This window comes from Mangifera indica, chromosome 6 (assembly GCF_011075055.1).
Source record: "Mangifera indica cultivar Alphonso chromosome 6, CATAS_Mindica_2.1, whole genome shotgun sequence".
Taxonomy (NCBI): domain Eukaryota; kingdom Viridiplantae; phylum Streptophyta; class Magnoliopsida; order Sapindales; family Anacardiaceae; genus Mangifera; species Mangifera indica.
Window position 1 is genome coordinate 1762916 of NC_058142.1, and position 17734 is coordinate 1780649.

Consider the following 17734-nt stretch of genomic DNA (forward strand, 5'->3'; position numbering starts at 1 on the left):
ATGGTGATTTCAAACTTGCAACAATGTGTTCTAGGGTTTTCACAAGTACCTTGTTTTTTCATTTTCGGGGATTCGTTGAGTGACAGTGGCAATAACAATGATCTTGTAATAGCAGCAAAGGCGAATTACCCACCTTATGGAATTGACTTTCCCCTGGGACCAACAGGAAGGTTTTGTAATGGTGAAACCCGAGTCGACGTAATCAGTTTTGTCTTCAACTCAACTTAAACTTACTGCATATTTTTGTCATTGATTTATGATTCCCTTCTTTCTTTCTTTGTAATTTTCAACCATCGCTATATATGCTTATTGATGGAAAGTCTTCTGAATGCAGCCAAAATTTTGGCCTTTAATAATTATATCCCATCCTTTGCAATGGCTTCGACCTCTGACATACTCAAAGGTTTGAATTATGCATCCAGCGGATCAGGTATTCTGGATGACACTGGAGCAGTCCTGATCATAGAAATTGAGATATCTTCACATTGTTTTTCGTTTACAATTTGGTATTATTATCTTATTATGATCCTCTTGATTATTCTCTCTTTCTAGGGTGAGCATATCAGTTTGAATCAACAGCTACAAAATCACAAAGTAACAATAAAAAATCTCGTTGCAAAACTAGGAACTGTAGATTCAGCAACTCAGTATCTAAACAAGTGCCTTTATAGTGTTGGAATGGGCACTAACGATTACGCTAACAACTATTTCTCAACCCTTTTATCCGTGAAAATGCTCCTGTATGACCTGGAGAAGTTTACAGAAATTCTTATTCACCAGTATTCCAAGCAACTAAGGGTGTTCAGAACGTAACACAATTTTTCTTAATTTCTCTCTAGTTTATACTTCATTATGTCTAATTCTCTGTCTTTGCTTTAATTTGCTAGACTTTACACCATCTTGGAGCAAGGAAGATTGTCGTTTTCCCAGTAAACAACACTGGCTGTGCAGAGAATTTGAACAAAGCGGCCAAGCTTTTCAACAAGAAGCTGAAGTCACTTGTCGATCACCTCAACACTAAACTAACTGATGCGAAATTCATCTATGTTAACGTTTGCCAGATGATGTCGTCAGATTTTCTTGTTTCTGCTGGTAGAATAATAATACATCTCCCTTGAACCCATTGTTTTGTGAGAAATTTGGCAACTTTCTTCAACTGAATATTGTGCAGGTTTTAAAGTGTTAAACAGAAGCTGCTGCCCAGGGTTGAATGCCACCGTGGTATGTTTTCCTTTCGGCACTTCATGCCAGAACAGGAATGAATACGTGTACTGGGACGGATTCCATCCTTCCCAAGCAATGAATCAAATCACTGCACAGCGATCTTACAAAGCTTTTCACCCATCTGAAGTTCATCCTTTTGATATTAGTCATTTGGTTAAGTTATGAGAGAATATGAGCCATATGAAATTATAATTATGAGTCAATTCTAATAAAATTCGGTCTCTTTAATGGACTCAAATGTGGTTGCTTCAATACCTCTAAATATTGTTATCCTTTTGTTAATTACTCTCGGTAACAAAATTGCCTACCTCTATTAGTGATGAGATGTCAAAAGTATTTATAAAGAATATGAAATTCAATTCAATTTTATATATTTAATATAGGAATTTGTTTGTCCTTATATCTAATTTGTGTATAAACTATGATATGTCATTATAAAATCATATAATTTTAAATAAAAAATAAAATAATAATTAATCATATAATAACATATAATTATTAATATACAAATTTATCTGACATAAATTGTCCGAACTCGCCAACCCTATAACATCCAAACACTCTTATGAGATTTAGGAGATCGAAACACATCCTGTAAAATTTTTAAATATTTTACAACACACACACACACACATATACACACACACACACACACACACACACACTCACTCACAAAATTTTTAACATGATGTCTAGGAACATAAAATAAATTTTTAATCAAGCCTCTGGCCTTATCATACGCATAACTATAAATTTACATTTTGATTTCTATTAAAAATCATGAAAATAGTTTAACTAGGCCTTCAACCTTCAACATTTCCTAAGTTTCTCAAAGAAAATCCAAATATATGTATGCAAAATGGAACACTTACTAAAGATGTTATATCGTGGCACAACCTTGGGCAAAGTCATCGCTTAACATGGTCTTGGAGATATCATGAAGGGGAAAATTCTATAAAAGTGAATTAAAAGCTCTGTGAGTGGGCAATTTATAAAACATTTTTGAATACTAAATATATATCAGTAAAATGATGCAAGAGTTCATAATATATTAACCAATTCAAAGATATTTAATTTCTAAAGAAATAATTAGCTCCATCACCACTGAAATAAAATCATTTATTGCTAATAATTAAGATTTATCAGGAATGTCACACTTCAACTAATTATTGAAATTCTTACTGAATGAACACAGAACCTCCCAAAATATTTCAAAAGTTGCATTTACCATTGAACAACGTTCATGACCACATCCAGATTTTTTTCTTTATATGGTAACATACTTATGACAACGAGGTTGCCAACAGTTCCAATGTATACTCAATATTCTGAAATAAATTTAAAGGAACAAACATCGCTCAAGTGATAAAATTATGCTTAGGGAATAAAATCCTTAAAAAGAAGATCTGATTATCAACAACTCATATATTTATTTTATTATTTGTTTCTAAACCTCTCACCAATACAATAACTTAAGCTATAAATCATTACTAATATTTTCAAGGAGAAATTTGTCATATCCAGTGGGTGTCCCTTACACAAGCAAAGCGAGAAAGAACTATTGTATCTGATATATTGAAATCTTGTTTTGGCAAAAAAATTAAAATCTATCATATTTGGGGTAAAATACTACATAGGCAAAGTAACTAAAAATCTGTCATACCTGATGTGAAATACTAAGCGGGCAGAACAACTAACATTTATTATACCTAACGTGAAATACTGCACAGACAGAACAATTAACATCTGTCATACCTAGTGTGAAATACTGCGCAGACAGAACAACTAACATATGTCATACCTTGGTGAAATATTACGCAGGCAGAGCATTGATCACCAAATATGTAACGACATATATTCTCTTAATACCATGACCTCGCTATACTGAATTAACAATATTCAATTCTACATCCCACTACAATACCAATTTGATAACATTCAACAATACAGTCATATTCATCACTGAATTAAGGTTTCCTCAACTCTACAGTTATACACTCATTAATAAATAAATTATTTAGTAACTTTACTCATCCATAAACTGAATTTAAATCACCGTCAAATCTACATGCTCACAAACACCAATTCAAATAACATTTAGTAATTTTAGTCTCCCATAGAGCTGTTTTTAAATATCTTTCAGCTCTACAGCTACATACAATATCAAATCAATTAACATTTAACAAGTTCAGTCACTTGTAGACCTAAATTAAATACCTTTCAGCTCTAAAGCTACACCAACATTAAATCAATTATTATTCAAATTTAGAATAATACATAACATTGAATTTAAGTTGCCTTTACTCTACAGTTACTTACAATCAAAATCAATAACATGCATAATAAAATCCATAATACCATTTATTAAGAATTGAAAACAAAACATAAGTTTGCATAATTTAAAATATAGTTCAAGGTTTGTTTCCCATTCACACTTTGAGCAGACCCAAAGTTGATGCTAAAATTCTTTATGAATTTTCCTCCTTCACCTATTCACACAAATTTAAAGCAACATAATTAAAATTTGAAAATCCCCAATTTAAACAGTAAATTCCAACCCTAGAGTTAATTAGATGAAAATTTGATAACTTATCCCTATTTTCCTATCAATTTCCTCTCCTCCTTCTTCTTTCTTTTTCTTTTCCCTTTCTTTTCTCTTTTTCTTTCTCTTTCCTTTTCTTCTCTCCCTTTCTCTCTTCTTCTCTCTTTTCTCTCTTCTGCTCTATGCTTTCTGTTTTTCCTCGTAGGAGAAGAAGAAAACCTAATGGCTTTATTTAATAAGTTAAAGGAAAATTTACCATGTGAACCCCATACTTAGACAATATTTCACATAACCCCATAAGTCTTCACAAATTACTATTTTGAGCTAGACCTTCCTAACAAGCACCTTTTACCCCCATGAACAAATTTGTGGGTATTTCATCATCCTTTATTAATAAAGAGTTTCATTTGTAAAAATTAAAGTTTTTTTCCAAGCCATTAGTAAGATATCAATAGATCTGTTCTTTAGACTATCGGTTGCATAAATAAGCCTAGGAATGCATAGAGCCTTAATTAAACTTCCTCACATGGCCCAAACTCTTGGATCCCGATGATCCCTCCCGAAGAAGAAGCCCGAATTCACTTTATTCTTGCCACATTGCCTGTCAACATTCCAAAATTCTATTCACTTTACAAATAATATATAATTGGTAACATAAATTCTTACAAACACACTGCCATAGTCAGATTTCTGGTTAGTTATACTCATCTAAAACCAAGTTTAATCAGAAAGATCATAATTAAGACAATCTTTTTCACTTCTTTATGTTAGTGCGGCAGGCAATCTCTTCAGAGGTATTGTGTGACTTCAATGGATACAAGGAAGAGATAAGCTTTAATTACAGCCTTCATTGAACATATCAGAAGCAGCCTTACCCCTCTTCCATTTTGAATTCTAGCCAGAATCTATGACTTATTCACAAAATTTACTTAATTTTGGAGGCATTCTTGTTTCATCATCTTTTATATCACCTTCTTTATCCATTCGACCTTGCCAATTAACTTGAGCAATGGAGTATGAGAGATCGACATTGAAACTGTACTTAAACACAATAAAAAACTAAAAAATGCCACCTTTATCTTCATCAACACTAGTAGTATTGGTGAAGTATCTGCACTCTCTCCTGGTATAAATATCCTCAACTTAATTCATTGATTAATTTCTGAGAATATGTCTTCGGAAATTGATAAGTGCTGTGGAAATTTCAGCTATGAAAAATATTGATCTTAGAGAGACATGTTGTGAAGTGGGAAGCTATGGTTTGTGCAAGCCTTCTTCAAGTCCGTGCAAAGATAGAAATGCTTTCATATTCTGGGATTCTTCTCATCCGCCAGAGATTGTAAACATTCTCCTTGCAGAGCTGACATTTAGTAATTCGGACTCAGATGTGAAATTTCCTATGGACATTCGAAGAGTGGTTGGCTTGTAATTCAGGAGCTCTAGACTAGCCTGTAGCAAAATTTAGCCACAGCAATTTTTGGCTTAATAAACATATAAGGACTAATGAATGAAACACAATTTCAACAAAGTGTTCATAGCACTGATTTTTAAGTGCTTAATTATACACGAAGAGAGTATCATAGTAGTAACAAGTTAGTACAATATCAATCTGTGGCAGGCACTCAATTGGGGTTTGCCTTAAGCATACAGAAAGCAAATCCTTAATTATATGATGACATAGTTGTAAGTCTTAACATAAGAGTCTACAAACCTACTACTTCAGGCCCCCACTTAATCAATAACTTGATTCCTGCCTCTCAGCATCCTTCAGCTTTCATCTAGGATGAAATAGTAGTTCTTCAACCATGCATATTAGCTGCACCAGAGGCAGAAAAAACTTATTAGAAAAATAGTCCTTCAGATGCAAAATCTAACTGGTTCAATGTGAAAATAAAAATCAACCTTCCCAACAACTGCAATATCACAACCATTTAATAACATCTACCTTATAATCCATAGACATCTACAAAGTTGTTTATAAAAATGATCATGCAAGTTTGTTAGGCCCCACTGGTAATAACATATCACAGGAAAGAGCGGAAGGATAAAGTTATGAAAGTTTACAAAAGAAGGATAGCTGCGAGATAAGACAGGAGAGGATTGATATGGTTGATATGATAGTGGGTCGAAAAGGTAGAAAAACTACTGAAATAAAAATTTAGGATTAAGTAATAAATAAGAGTATCTATTTAAGCAAGTAGGGAACAAGAGAATGACATCAAGTTGTTAATTGAGTTCCTTGTAAGCAGGGAAGCTTTACGAGTACTGTAATAACCAGGTGTAGCGCTTGATTAACTAAATCAGTGGCTGTAACTATCTTTCTTTCAATAACATTATCTGTTCTTTATAATTTGTTTGTTTTGACAATATATAATTTGTTTGAAAGATTTAAGTGTTTATCACAAGCCTTTTCAATAGGGAAAATTAGTGAAGAACTTAAACAAATCAAGATATAAGTTAATCAACAGCACATATATATAATGCATGAGATTAGAAGAACAAAAATATCATGAAAAAGCAAGATTAAATTGTTTTTTGATCTATTTGGTGAATGATGATGATGCATGTAATGGCTGAGTTGAAAATGGGAAACTCTTACACTAACTGAAGGGCCATCTGGTCCTGGCGTGCATAGTGATTAGTAGGCTGTAATGCATTGACTTGGAAGAAGTCACGAGAGTCAAATGGCTGAGATTGTATAATCTCATAGCTGCCCCCTCCAGCTATCAAATTCATGTTCTGTTGGCCCCCCTCATTCTCAGCAATCTACACCAACCATAGTAACTTCAGATGCTCATAAAATACCCAAGTAATACACTTAAACAAAGTAAAAGAGAGGAAGAGACCTTCGCTCGAAGGAGCTGGTTGTTGTTGTGCAAGTCAATTTCCTGCAGCGCAAAATTTTATTGTCACAAGAAACCCTCAGGCAAACAATGCATGCAGCTCAAGAAAATTAAGGTGGTTGATTTATATGGTTAGATATTAACAAATTAATGTGTGATTCCAAGCCAAGTACTATTTTAGAAGCAATAATACTTTACAATATGGCTACAAACATTATTATGTAATTAAGTAAATTTAAATTATAGATAAAATATCATTCAATGCAACAGAAAGTAGTCCGATTCAACCATTGGACGCTCAAAGTTGAAATAAAATATTGCCACATTATCTACCAATTCAACCATTGGATTCTGTTTTGTAAAAGGTTTTTTTTTGCATTTTTAACTGCTTTTCAGGTTAAAAAGGCAGTAATATCAACAGTGTCATAATAATTATGGAAACTTAGATATCAAAGGCAGAAGCTGATGTTAGAACTACTCCTTTGAAGACATTATGAGGATAGACAAACACTGAGGAAAAAAAAAGAGGAAAATCCAATTTATCTGTAGTTGTGGACACAGTTAAAATTATATGTATTAATAATAAGTACTAATTTATATAGTAATTTATATGATTGTGTGATTTTAAATTAAAAATAAAATTAACACTCAATCACTCACAAGATGATACATTATCATTAGTATACAAATCAACACTCATTATTACTATATATAGTTTTATTATTGTGGATACATTATCTTTGACTTCGTTGAAAACAATGTTAAAGTTTTCTATTAACAAAATGAGTATGATTTCAAATATTAAAAACAAATCACTAACTTTTTTTTTTAATTTATCTATACTAACTGATTTGTAGTAATATAATTAAGTAATTTAATTATTTACTTTTTAAACTCACCCAATCATATTAAAAATACATTGGTTCATATAGATTAATTAGTAAGAAAAATGTGTAAGTATATTATTATTCTAAAAACAAAATGTCTAAGAAAATAGTGTTAGGAAAATGAAACTTAATCTTCAGTGCTTGTAAACATGCCTTAATTTATTGAACAAAAAAAAAAAAATTGTAGTGCAAGAGGAGCCCCATTTCCGAAGCCAAATTTTCAACATTTTTATCAAAGTAATCGTAAACTCAGACTCAGGGTAACATTTAAAGCTGGGACCACCCTTTATTTACTAATTGAAATCAGTGAGAGTGCAGTCCTATACCTTTCATACATGATTGATAGAAAAAAACTTTTACACATAAACTACAAACAGCAGGTACAAAAAGATAGTGAGAAATCTGAACATGAAAAAGCAGAAATTGAAGTGTCAGAGATATTGAGTACATACCCTCTTCTGCATGAATTCGATTTCTGCAAACAACAGTTCATTCTGGTACACCAAAAAAGAAAAAAAACAAAAAACAAAAAACAAAAAAGAAACACCTTTTAGTGCCAGAGAAAGCAGCAGCACATACGGTCAATATCAACTTCTTAAAGTCATTACAATAGAATGATCATAGAAACATAACAAGTATGATGGTCTGGTCATTAAAATAAAAAAATGTATGGTGGTCTCTTCTTCTAGATGTCATTTTCATTTAGTTAATATTATTTGTTTCATCAAATTAAGCAATTCTATCAACTCTAAATTTTGAGTATTCAATTAGATATTCAAATAATATGTCATTAGGTTTAAGTACTTAATTAGATATTCAAATGATATAAATAAATAATATAATAATGTCACCTTTTTGGATCGGATTCGGCTGATTCCTTTCTCCAAACGAGTCTCCAAGTTCTTGAGTTCCTTGACACTCAAGGCACCTAGTGATTCACCCAGCATATTCCTGGAAATTGTAAACAACAATGTTTAGAAAAAAAAGTGGGGACCCAGCAAATATATCCAACACTTTTTTATTAAGACCATTTGATGATATATACCTGTTTGAGTTCTGAAGATTCCGAATTTGCTGCCTCAGTTTGTTGGCTTCTTGTTGGTAGAACTGAGATTCATTTCCACAAAGTGGGTTAGAATCTCACAGAAGTAATAGTCATTAAAACGTCAGTTATAATTCAAAACAGAGTTTTTGATTGAGGCATTAGAACTGATGTTCATGTTTCTTATCAAGGATTTAGTGAAGTTGAAAAAGAGTTACCTGATGCTGGTTTCCTAGTGTTCATAAAAGAAATTGGCATACAAAAATATTTATAAATTTAAAAAATAAAAAATTAATAAAAAAGACATATAGAATTTTACCCATAATGGTAACTTTCATAAACGATAATATTTTATGTATATACGGTTTGATACTAATGACTATAAACAAACTAACATACGCTTATACGATTGAGTGATTTTAAATCAGTGATAAAATTAACAATTAGATTATCATTGATTACATAATAATGTTTCAATTTGTTTGTACTCGTTAGTATCCACCATTTGGACATGTAAGTTGTTTTGTAATTGACTTGAAGAAATTCTCTAACTCCAGTTAAGCTTTTAATGATGAAGAACTTTGTGGTAAATCAAGGCTAGCTGAACAATTATAATCAAATTTCATTAATGAATATAAAGCTAGAACAAGAAAATTAAAAAGTATACAACATTGACATTTCCTGAAATCAAAATTTTGAGGCAATTGAAACAATGTAATGCCACTACCACAAGAAGTTATTTTTAATTAGTTTAATAGTTATATATCATTGAAGTGAAATAATCAACTTATTTTTGGAATTCAAAGTAAACCAAAATTAGTACCTGAGCATTAGCTTCAGAGACAGACGCAGCATGGGAGGAATCTGCACTTGCCTTCTTGTACCTTTCAATTGTTGTTTTGACACTGCAATAACAGTGCTAATTACTAATAAGAAAGTGATTTCATGGATATCTCAGATTCTTAGTAAAAAACAGCATGTGAGGAAATGCATTTAAATTGATTTCATTGGATGTCTTAGTCAAATCAGCATTTGACAAAATGTATATGCATCCACAGTCTTTTGCAATTATTTACAGATAAAAATAACTTCAAATGTAAGCTTTTATCTCCTACTAATGTTTGCGAAATTGATTTTGAAACCTTGGCAAGCACATTGTTAGAAGACTTTGAACACATAGTTTATCATAATTTTATTTTTTGGTTTTGTAATCCAAAATGTGTCTTGACTGCTTAAGCAACTTACAAACTATTAAACTAGATTTATTTTGAATTCCTTAGGTAATGTGAGACGCATATATAAACCCAATATTTCTCCTACACTTTGTTAATGTGACATTTGCCTAAAGGTATCACAGAAAGGAGCACATGGAAAGGGAAAAGAGCAAAAAAGCAAAATGGTTACAGAAGGCGACCATGTGGTAGAAGAAGAAGAAAAGGCAAGGAAGAATATATGGGGTTTGTTAACGATGAATGCAGGCATATGCATAAGCCAACACATAATTTAACATCTCCTTTTTACTGTTTGATTATCCCAGTAGTCGCTATAAGCCAGGAATAGAGAGAAATGAAGACTAATAATCAAAGTAATGTGCCAACAAAGTTATTATTGCTTGATCAAGGGAAGTTTGATAAAAAGTATTTCTTCCAGGACAATCAATTGAATTCAGTAACCTGATATCCGTGAAGGGTTATTGATCCTTGATTAGTAAAATTCAATTTTAAGGCTTCAAAGTGTTTCTGTTAAAAGTTATAACGATAAGCAATGATAACTATTTGTGGAACATTAAGAGTTGACAGTAATAATAGAAATATAATCAGAATTACTAGCCTTGAAACTCTTTAGCTATGCCATTTTGCTCCACTTAATCTTGTTCAGGTTTTTATCAAATCAATCAGTTTTGCTTTGCAATTTCTGCTTGAATAACAAAAAATGTTCATCCAAGATCTTTTATTAGTGAAATCAGTACCTCTACTCACTGTGGATTAGCACTTAAAAGTTCGAATGAGAGATTGTTCTCCTTATTATACATAATTAACTCTTCTCCTGGAAATCAACTTTGTTCAGCTTCTAACTAGAAAAGATAAATTCATACTTCCTGGTGATAAAAAGTATGATCTTTATTGTAGAAATAGTGTGGTATGTAAATTGATTCATCAGCCTATTGGTAGTTGACTCCCCACATATGATTTGCCTGGCTTACATATATGTAAATTAACATTTTCAAGTAAGATATCAATAAAATTCTCATGTAAATGAGCTCTAAAGTTTGTATAGAGGAAGAAAATAAAATCATGGGAATTTAAATTGGAAATTATGAAGAAAAATATATAGAAAAATTGCTTCAAGGGATTCTTTTGTCTAAGTGTTTATATGTAACACTAAGAAATAATTGACGGGTAAGGCAAAGATAAAAATGAAACCATTAAGCTGCTAAAAAAATTTTGAATAAACATTAAAGGAACAAATATCACAAATGATCGAAGTGTGTTTATTCATTAACAAATTTTTATAAAGAGCAATATTATATACATTCAGTTTTAACTAACCAATTGGGTATTTAAATGATTATGTAATTAAATATTACTTTATTATTAATTTAAAATCATTTAATCATATAATGATATATCATTTAAATACTCAATCGAATACTTAAAACTGAATGTACATAGTTTTATTGCTTTAGAAAAGCTTAGGCTTTCTTTCTACAACACACAAGTTTACCTTTGTTAATATCTAAAACTTACATCATATGAATAAAATGAAATCTACATCACAGCATACCTCATAGGATTAAAAAGATTTAAATTAAAAAAAAAACACTCCTTAGAAGAAAAAAGTATTAATTATGGTCACATCATGTTTATCTTGCAGTATGCAAAAAAAGATTGGCCAAAGGACTTATTCTCACCTAAAGATTGTTGTTTTCCCAAGTTTCCACTATTTAACTTTAAAAATCTCATTTACTCACTCATAGACTGTTAAATCTATTAGTTTTAAAGGTAAAATTATTATTTTACTGGTAATATTAAAAATAAATTAAAATTTTCTTTTCTTTTTCCCCCATAAACCCTAATATCTAGCAATTTCTCTTTATGTTAAATTTTAAAAAAATCACATTTTTCCCCTAGGAATTATCTTCAATATTCGACCACTCCCCCCAGTGTCATCTTCTGTGGCCTCTCCGTCTTGATAGTTCCTTTTCCTCCAGCGATCTCCCTCAGTGTATTTTCTCCCTCTAGTAGTTGTGTGACACTCATCTAGGAAGATAGTCATCTTCTTAGAAGAAGACAAGTTGTATTCTTCTCCTCATAGAACTCGTCTTCTTTTAGGAAGACTATTTATCTTCTCAGACAAGCGTCACACCACCATTTGAGGGAGAAGAAAAGTTGAGGTAAACCACCAGAGAGAGAGGAACTGTCAAGAGAGAGAGATCACTGGAGATGACACCAGAGGAAGTGATTGAATATTAAAGTATAAACCCTAAGGAGGAAATGTGATTTTTTAAAACTTGACATAAGAGAAAAATTGTTAGTTTTTTGGGTTTTAGAGGGGGTAAATGATATAAAATTTTAAAACTAATGGATTAGATTAATTTTAATGGTTTATAGATGAGTAAATGAGATTTTCAAAATTAAAGGATGAAAATTTAGAAACAACAATCTTTGGGTGGGAATAAGTCCTTTGGCCAAAAAGATTTCTCATATAATTGTGTTGAAATAAGTTTTTGTAATCATGCTGTATTCATCCAAGAATATGCGTATAGATGTTGTATGATTCAGCTACAAACACACGAATAATTAGGATACTTATTTCAATTAAACCCTTCAGATTGAATAGACAGAAAGTGACACAAGAAGAGAAAAGAAAAGTGTAATCCTTCTAACTAAAGTTGAAAATCTTGAGATAAAAGTACAATTTTTTAATGATTAATGTGGGTTGAACTCATAGTTCTTATCAATTTAAGCTTTTAATTACATCATTTTAATAAATAATCATCTTATACATATATTTATAATAAAATAAAACTGAAGAAAAACTCATAAAATTTGAAGCATGAAAAGACTTGAGTGGAAAATGGGTACACAGTTAATCCAGAAGATTAACCATGATAATCAATCCTATTGGTTATGATGAACCCTAAAGCTAGAAGATTAAGCACCTGAAAATTAACGGTCAAATCAACCAACTCTTTGAGTTAACTGAACCTATTACGAAACCTTAATGAAAGATGAAATCTCAGTCTCTTTTTGAGTCAGAGTCATCATTTCGTGAAAGTCTTGATTTGATAAGAAATATATTATATTTAAATTGTTTAATTGATATAATATTTTTTTAAATATGCACATTTCCTCCATGCGCAGAAGATAATACCTTAATTTCGTCGAGACAGTCACTGGTTGTCTCTGCCACGCTGGCATAAGACCCAGCAATATGATTGGTTTGATGACAGCAATGGTCAAAGATATGCCACGTTGCAAATATCCATTACTCAACGGACAAAGCTCTAGGCCTTGCAATAATATCCACCTCGTTCATTTCAAAACCCGGTTTCAGATATTTAAGTTTTGTAATATTTTATTGGAAGTTGTAATAAAAAAATGTAAAAAAACAGTCTTTTGGGGTCTCAGACTGAAGGTCTGAGAGGGTCAGAGCCGTCCGACTGTGAAGCCAAAGTTTTTTCAAAGCACGAAAGAAGCCAAAATCGTCAGAACTTGCTTCATTGAATCGCAGAGAAGCATACGTAAGTGGGTTTTAAATTTTATCTCTCTAAACTTGCATAAATATATCTATGCAAGATCTTCAACAAATATAAACCTCACCAACTGAGAGAGAGAGAGAGCAAATTAGACGAAGAAATGCGCAGATGGGGTGTTTTTATTTTTGCATCATTGAAGATGAAAAGAAAATTAGGGTTGAGATGATGAGGAAAACGAAAAAAGAAGCTTGTTTTAGGAATCATGACATAAACCCTTTTGTCAGATATGTAAGAAACTAAAAAATCGTGTGTGACGTGACCAAAGATTCTGTAGCTAAGATGAACCACGATCCAACCTGATGTTTGTCTGGTCCAGTGTTGAAGGCCCTAACTAGGGTAAAAAAATCCAGACCCAAGTAAAAATTTTGGAGAGTTGTGATTGGTTGGAGGTGAAATACAGAACCTTGCTATTGATTTGTTAATGTGTTTGATCGTGAAAAGAGGGGTTTTCTTTGTCATTCATTCAATTAAGGCAAGTAAAAAAATTTGGGGAAATTCAGTGTGGATTAGGGAAAAGCCCTAACTTTGGTGGTGCCCTAATTTGGCAGTGATTGGTTGAAAAAGGGAGTTTAAACATGTTTTAAACAGAAACCCATTTGGAGTTTGGGAACTCTAACGTGGGTTTTGAAGGCAATTGGTTTTGACATTGGTTTAGTTTTTGCGATCTGTACTTTTCGTTTCTTGATGTGTATAACTGACGTGCCATTAAGAAGTGTCAAGAAATTGGAGGGTTTAGGGCGAATGAAAGAGTGACAGCTTTTGTTGTAGGTCTTCTCTTAGCTTCCACAGAGAGAGAAAGCACACAAAGAGAGAGGAACAATGGAAGAGAAAAGAGAAAGGAAATAGGAAACTTAACAACAATGGAGGAGAGAAGAAGGTGATTTCATAAGTCTGCATAAATTACCAATCCTATACTTGTGGCTACTTCTGTAACAATAATGCTTCTATTTCTATCTCTTATACCAGATCCATGTTTCCACCAAACTAAGAACTTAAAATATGATCATAAACAGAAAAGAAAAAAATATTTTAAAAATTTATAAAAACCACAAAGCTCTTACAAGGAAAAAAACAAAACAGAAGAAAGAAAGACAAGTGAATCTTAGTTAGCGAGAAACTCAATCTAAACTGCCCTACTTAAAAATACATGATTATGTTCTTTCACTTTAAATCCACGCTAAGATCTATTTGCAGAAGCAAATATCTTGACCATAAAATAAAATAAAACCAAGAAATGTGTCTCATTTATAATAAGAAAACCATGTACGTACATATGGTAATATAGGAAAAGCTATGAACTTGAGAAAGTAAGCAAGATCATCAAGAAATTTAGTTGGAATGAACACGAAGGAGAAGTTAAAAATACCAAAAATTAGTGAAAAAGAAAGAAATCTAATAGCCTTGAGGAAATAAGAACAAGCTATGGAAGTATACCTGTTGTTGGAATATTCATAGAGGCGACCACGGCTGGAGAAGACGATAAGAGCAACCTCAGCATCACAGAGAACAGATAATTCATATGCTTTTTTAAGCAAACCATTGCGCCTCTTGCAGAAAGTGACTTGGCGATTAGTGGTGTTTTCGATCCGCTTGATCTCGATCTTTCCCCTTCCGATTTTTTTCTCTCTGGGGGAATCTTCCCTTGATTCGTTTGGAAAGGCCATCGCTTCAGCTACCTCATACATACACAACCCAAAAACCATCAATAAAAATGGCAATATTTTAACAAAATTCAAACATCATCTAAGTTTTTTCATCTTTTTTAAAGCTGTAGGAAGAGAGCTGTTTACATTTACACGTATAACAGTTAACTTAGACTTTGAAAACCGATCAAGAAGAACAAACAGTAAAAGCTGAATCTTGTGAAGGTGAAAGAGGAGATTTTTTTTTTACACTAAAGAGGTGTAGCAATTCAAAAGATGGATTAGATTGTGTTTTGTTTTTCTCACTAACCTTGGTGTGGAAACAAAGGATTATGGAATGATAATTACGGACAGAAACAAAGGTTCCAGCCTTTGGGGTGTATACTTAAACTACTGAACAGGAGAGATGCAGAAAATGGAAGCGAGCTTGTTCTAAGAGGTGGATATATATAAAGTATAGAAACGACCCTTCATCCATTAGTATCTTTATTTATACTTAAACTACTCTACTACTCTTCAATCTTATTTGCAATTTTGTTTAATAATCTGAACTTAATTCTAAAATATTTAATAAATCTTTTCTTTTTCTTCTTACTTTTATTTGTTTCTTTATTGTCCTTTTTAAGTGGCAGGCATGGAAGATTAAGCAAAAGTGAAGGCTAAAGTTGGGAATCACTCGTCAGATTCAGACTCCATCAAACCATCCATTTTATTTTTCCTTCATGTCAATGATGGAGGGCAATGGCATCATCAGAGAAGAGAGAGATAGAGAAAGAGAAAGAGAAAGAGAGTTAAAAGAAAGGGACGGGTGAAAACGATTGCTAATGGATTCATGAATGAGACGTTAATGGGCTCAAAACTTTATGACCAATTGCTCTCATCTTTATTCTCCATTGAAACAACATCAGCTACCATTTAATTTTCCATTATAATTAATTTGAGTTTTTGAGTAAATAGACTCATAACTGTTCTAATTCCCCATTGTTGCCAAAAGGCTTTGATGATATATATTTTATACGAAAGTTTCTTAATATAGAGCATATATAAAAATGTTATATGATAGATAGGTATCCCATTTATCAGAACTAGAGACCCCATGGGGCCATCTATCTTTTTTATCTCAAAATTTTTTGTGGTGGTACTTCTCAACTTATTCAAAGTATAATAGTTTTACTAGGACTAGCATTATGACAAAAGTGGAGGCGACTCCATGTGACATCTTCCCCTCCACCTCTAGTTGTTGAAGAAGCATTTGGCCATGAGCATCACCCATTTCTTTCCTCATTTTTTATTATTTGAACATCCAACTGCTTATATTGCTTCTGGATGGTTTATCCATGTTTGTATCCAAACTGTGACTAAAAGCCAATTCCCCACTTGTCTCGTGACTTTCTTCTTTTTTCCTGCTATCTTTTTATACTTTGGTTATGCTCCTCTTCTACTCATTTTGAGTATTCAATCTCATCTAGAGCTACCAATGAATCTCAGAAAAGCATATGTGGATGGCCATGGTCGCTCATCAGACTGGACCAAATAGTATGCTGATTTTCAATATATATCAAGAACAAAAATGTACTGAGAATATATAAAACTTTGAAAATATGATTTGGCAGTTATAATTAATTTGTTTAGAAAGCAGGCATATGCAATGTTAACAAATTTCTTCTGTGCATACAATGATGACACCATTGATGATCTATCTTCCTGGAAATTTCGATCTAAATGCATGATGTTGTGAGAAATATGATGAGGACAGGTATATGGATGGATGCTTTTCATATTTTCTTTCTGTATCTGCGGTTACACGTTTCAACTTTCTCAAAACTCTTCTCTACATCTTCTACTCATAGCTTCATGTCTAAACGCTCTTTCTCCCAAAATAGAGAAAAGCTTTGGTACGTAGTTATCTTTGCTTTCTTAGGTCAAGTCTCTTTATGATTCCCAACAACAAAATCTCCCCAAATCAACTAAGAGGACCACATTCAACCCAATTTAAACAACGTCACACGGTATAAAATATTAGGAAAGCATTAGAATGAAGAGTAAGATTGAGGGTAGGGTTTAATATGTGGGAAGTTTCATGGAAAAGCGCAGATTCGAGGGGTTTTGACCGTAGTTTTCAGGGATCGTCAGTGATGTCATTTACCTTAATGCGTGAGGACTGAATGATAAAAGGCACATAAGGAAGGAGTACGCATGAAGGGTGGATGGTGCGAATTTGGACACAAAAACCATGGTCGTTCTTGGAACATCATGGAACCATGGAGTAGCGTTTCATGCCCTCAGAATCCATCAGAATTCGGAAAAAAAGGTGTTCTAAATACTGTTGGTGCTTGTTTCAACCTCCAATTGTTCCTGTTTTCGTGTGAATACTAAAGTGCGACCTTATACTTAGGTTTCAAAGTGATTGCGTATCACCTCTCTCCCTAAATCTTTCTTTGACCATTGGAATTGAACTAGACTATAAAAATTACTTGGGTGAACTATAAGTTTCCTAATTGGGTTGGCAAGACCTATAAAGACTTGGAATAACGATCATTACATAAGTTAGCAATGTTGTTTACTTGTGTTTCACGAAATTGTGAAGACCAATTGAAAATCCGAAGCTGAAGGATTGACATGTTTAGGGAAAAAAAGGAAAGGGCAGTCATTTATTTTGACGTTTTTGTAGAGGTGATATTTAAACACCATTAATTATAAACTTAAATTAGGAGTGACGGGTGGGTGATGTATTAAGAAAGTAAAAGTATACTGGGAGTAAGTCCCATCAGAAACAAATTTTATTCTTTCTCTC

The 17734-nt window shown here is 32.4% G+C and overlaps 2 protein-coding genes across 6 annotated transcripts; one reads left to right on the top strand and one right to left on the bottom strand.

The window, feature by feature from the left end:
* LOC123218865 (GDSL esterase/lipase At1g29670-like) lies at window positions 1-5195 on the top strand. Its single transcript, XM_044640520.1, has 5 exons — window positions 1-205; window positions 335-453; window positions 553-798; window positions 888-1092; window positions 4975-5195. The coding sequence occupies exons 1-5, from the start codon at window positions 1-3 to the stop codon at window positions 5193-5195; spliced, it is 996 nt and encodes a 331-aa protein (XP_044496455.1).
* A 75-nt stretch (window positions 5196-5270) lies between these two features.
* On the bottom strand, window positions 5271-15557 carry LOC123218171 (floral homeotic protein AGAMOUS-like). Of its 5 annotated transcripts, none has more exons than XM_044639434.1 (9): window positions 15536-15557; window positions 14732-14969; window positions 9362-9443; window positions 8542-8603; window positions 8348-8447; window positions 7949-7990; window positions 6613-6654; window positions 6366-6532; window positions 5271-5582 (listed from the first exon to the last, which is right to left on the bottom strand). In XM_044639434.1, exons 2-9 carry the CDS (start codon window positions 14959-14961, stop codon window positions 5579-5581), a joined length of 729 nt encoding a protein of 242 aa, XP_044495369.1. In that variant the 5' UTR covers window positions 14962-14969; window positions 15536-15557; the 3' UTR covers window positions 5271-5578. The 5 variants fall into 5 exon arrangements, with proteins under 5 accessions (XP_044495369.1, XP_044495366.1, XP_044495368.1 ...); XM_044639431.1 differs by lacking the exon at window positions 15536-15557 and adding an exon at window positions 15251-15469; XM_044639433.1 differs by lacking the exon at window positions 15536-15557 and adding an exon at window positions 15251-15465 and having other exon boundaries at window positions 14732-14973.
* Between the last annotated feature and the right edge of the window lie 2177 nt (window positions 15558-17734).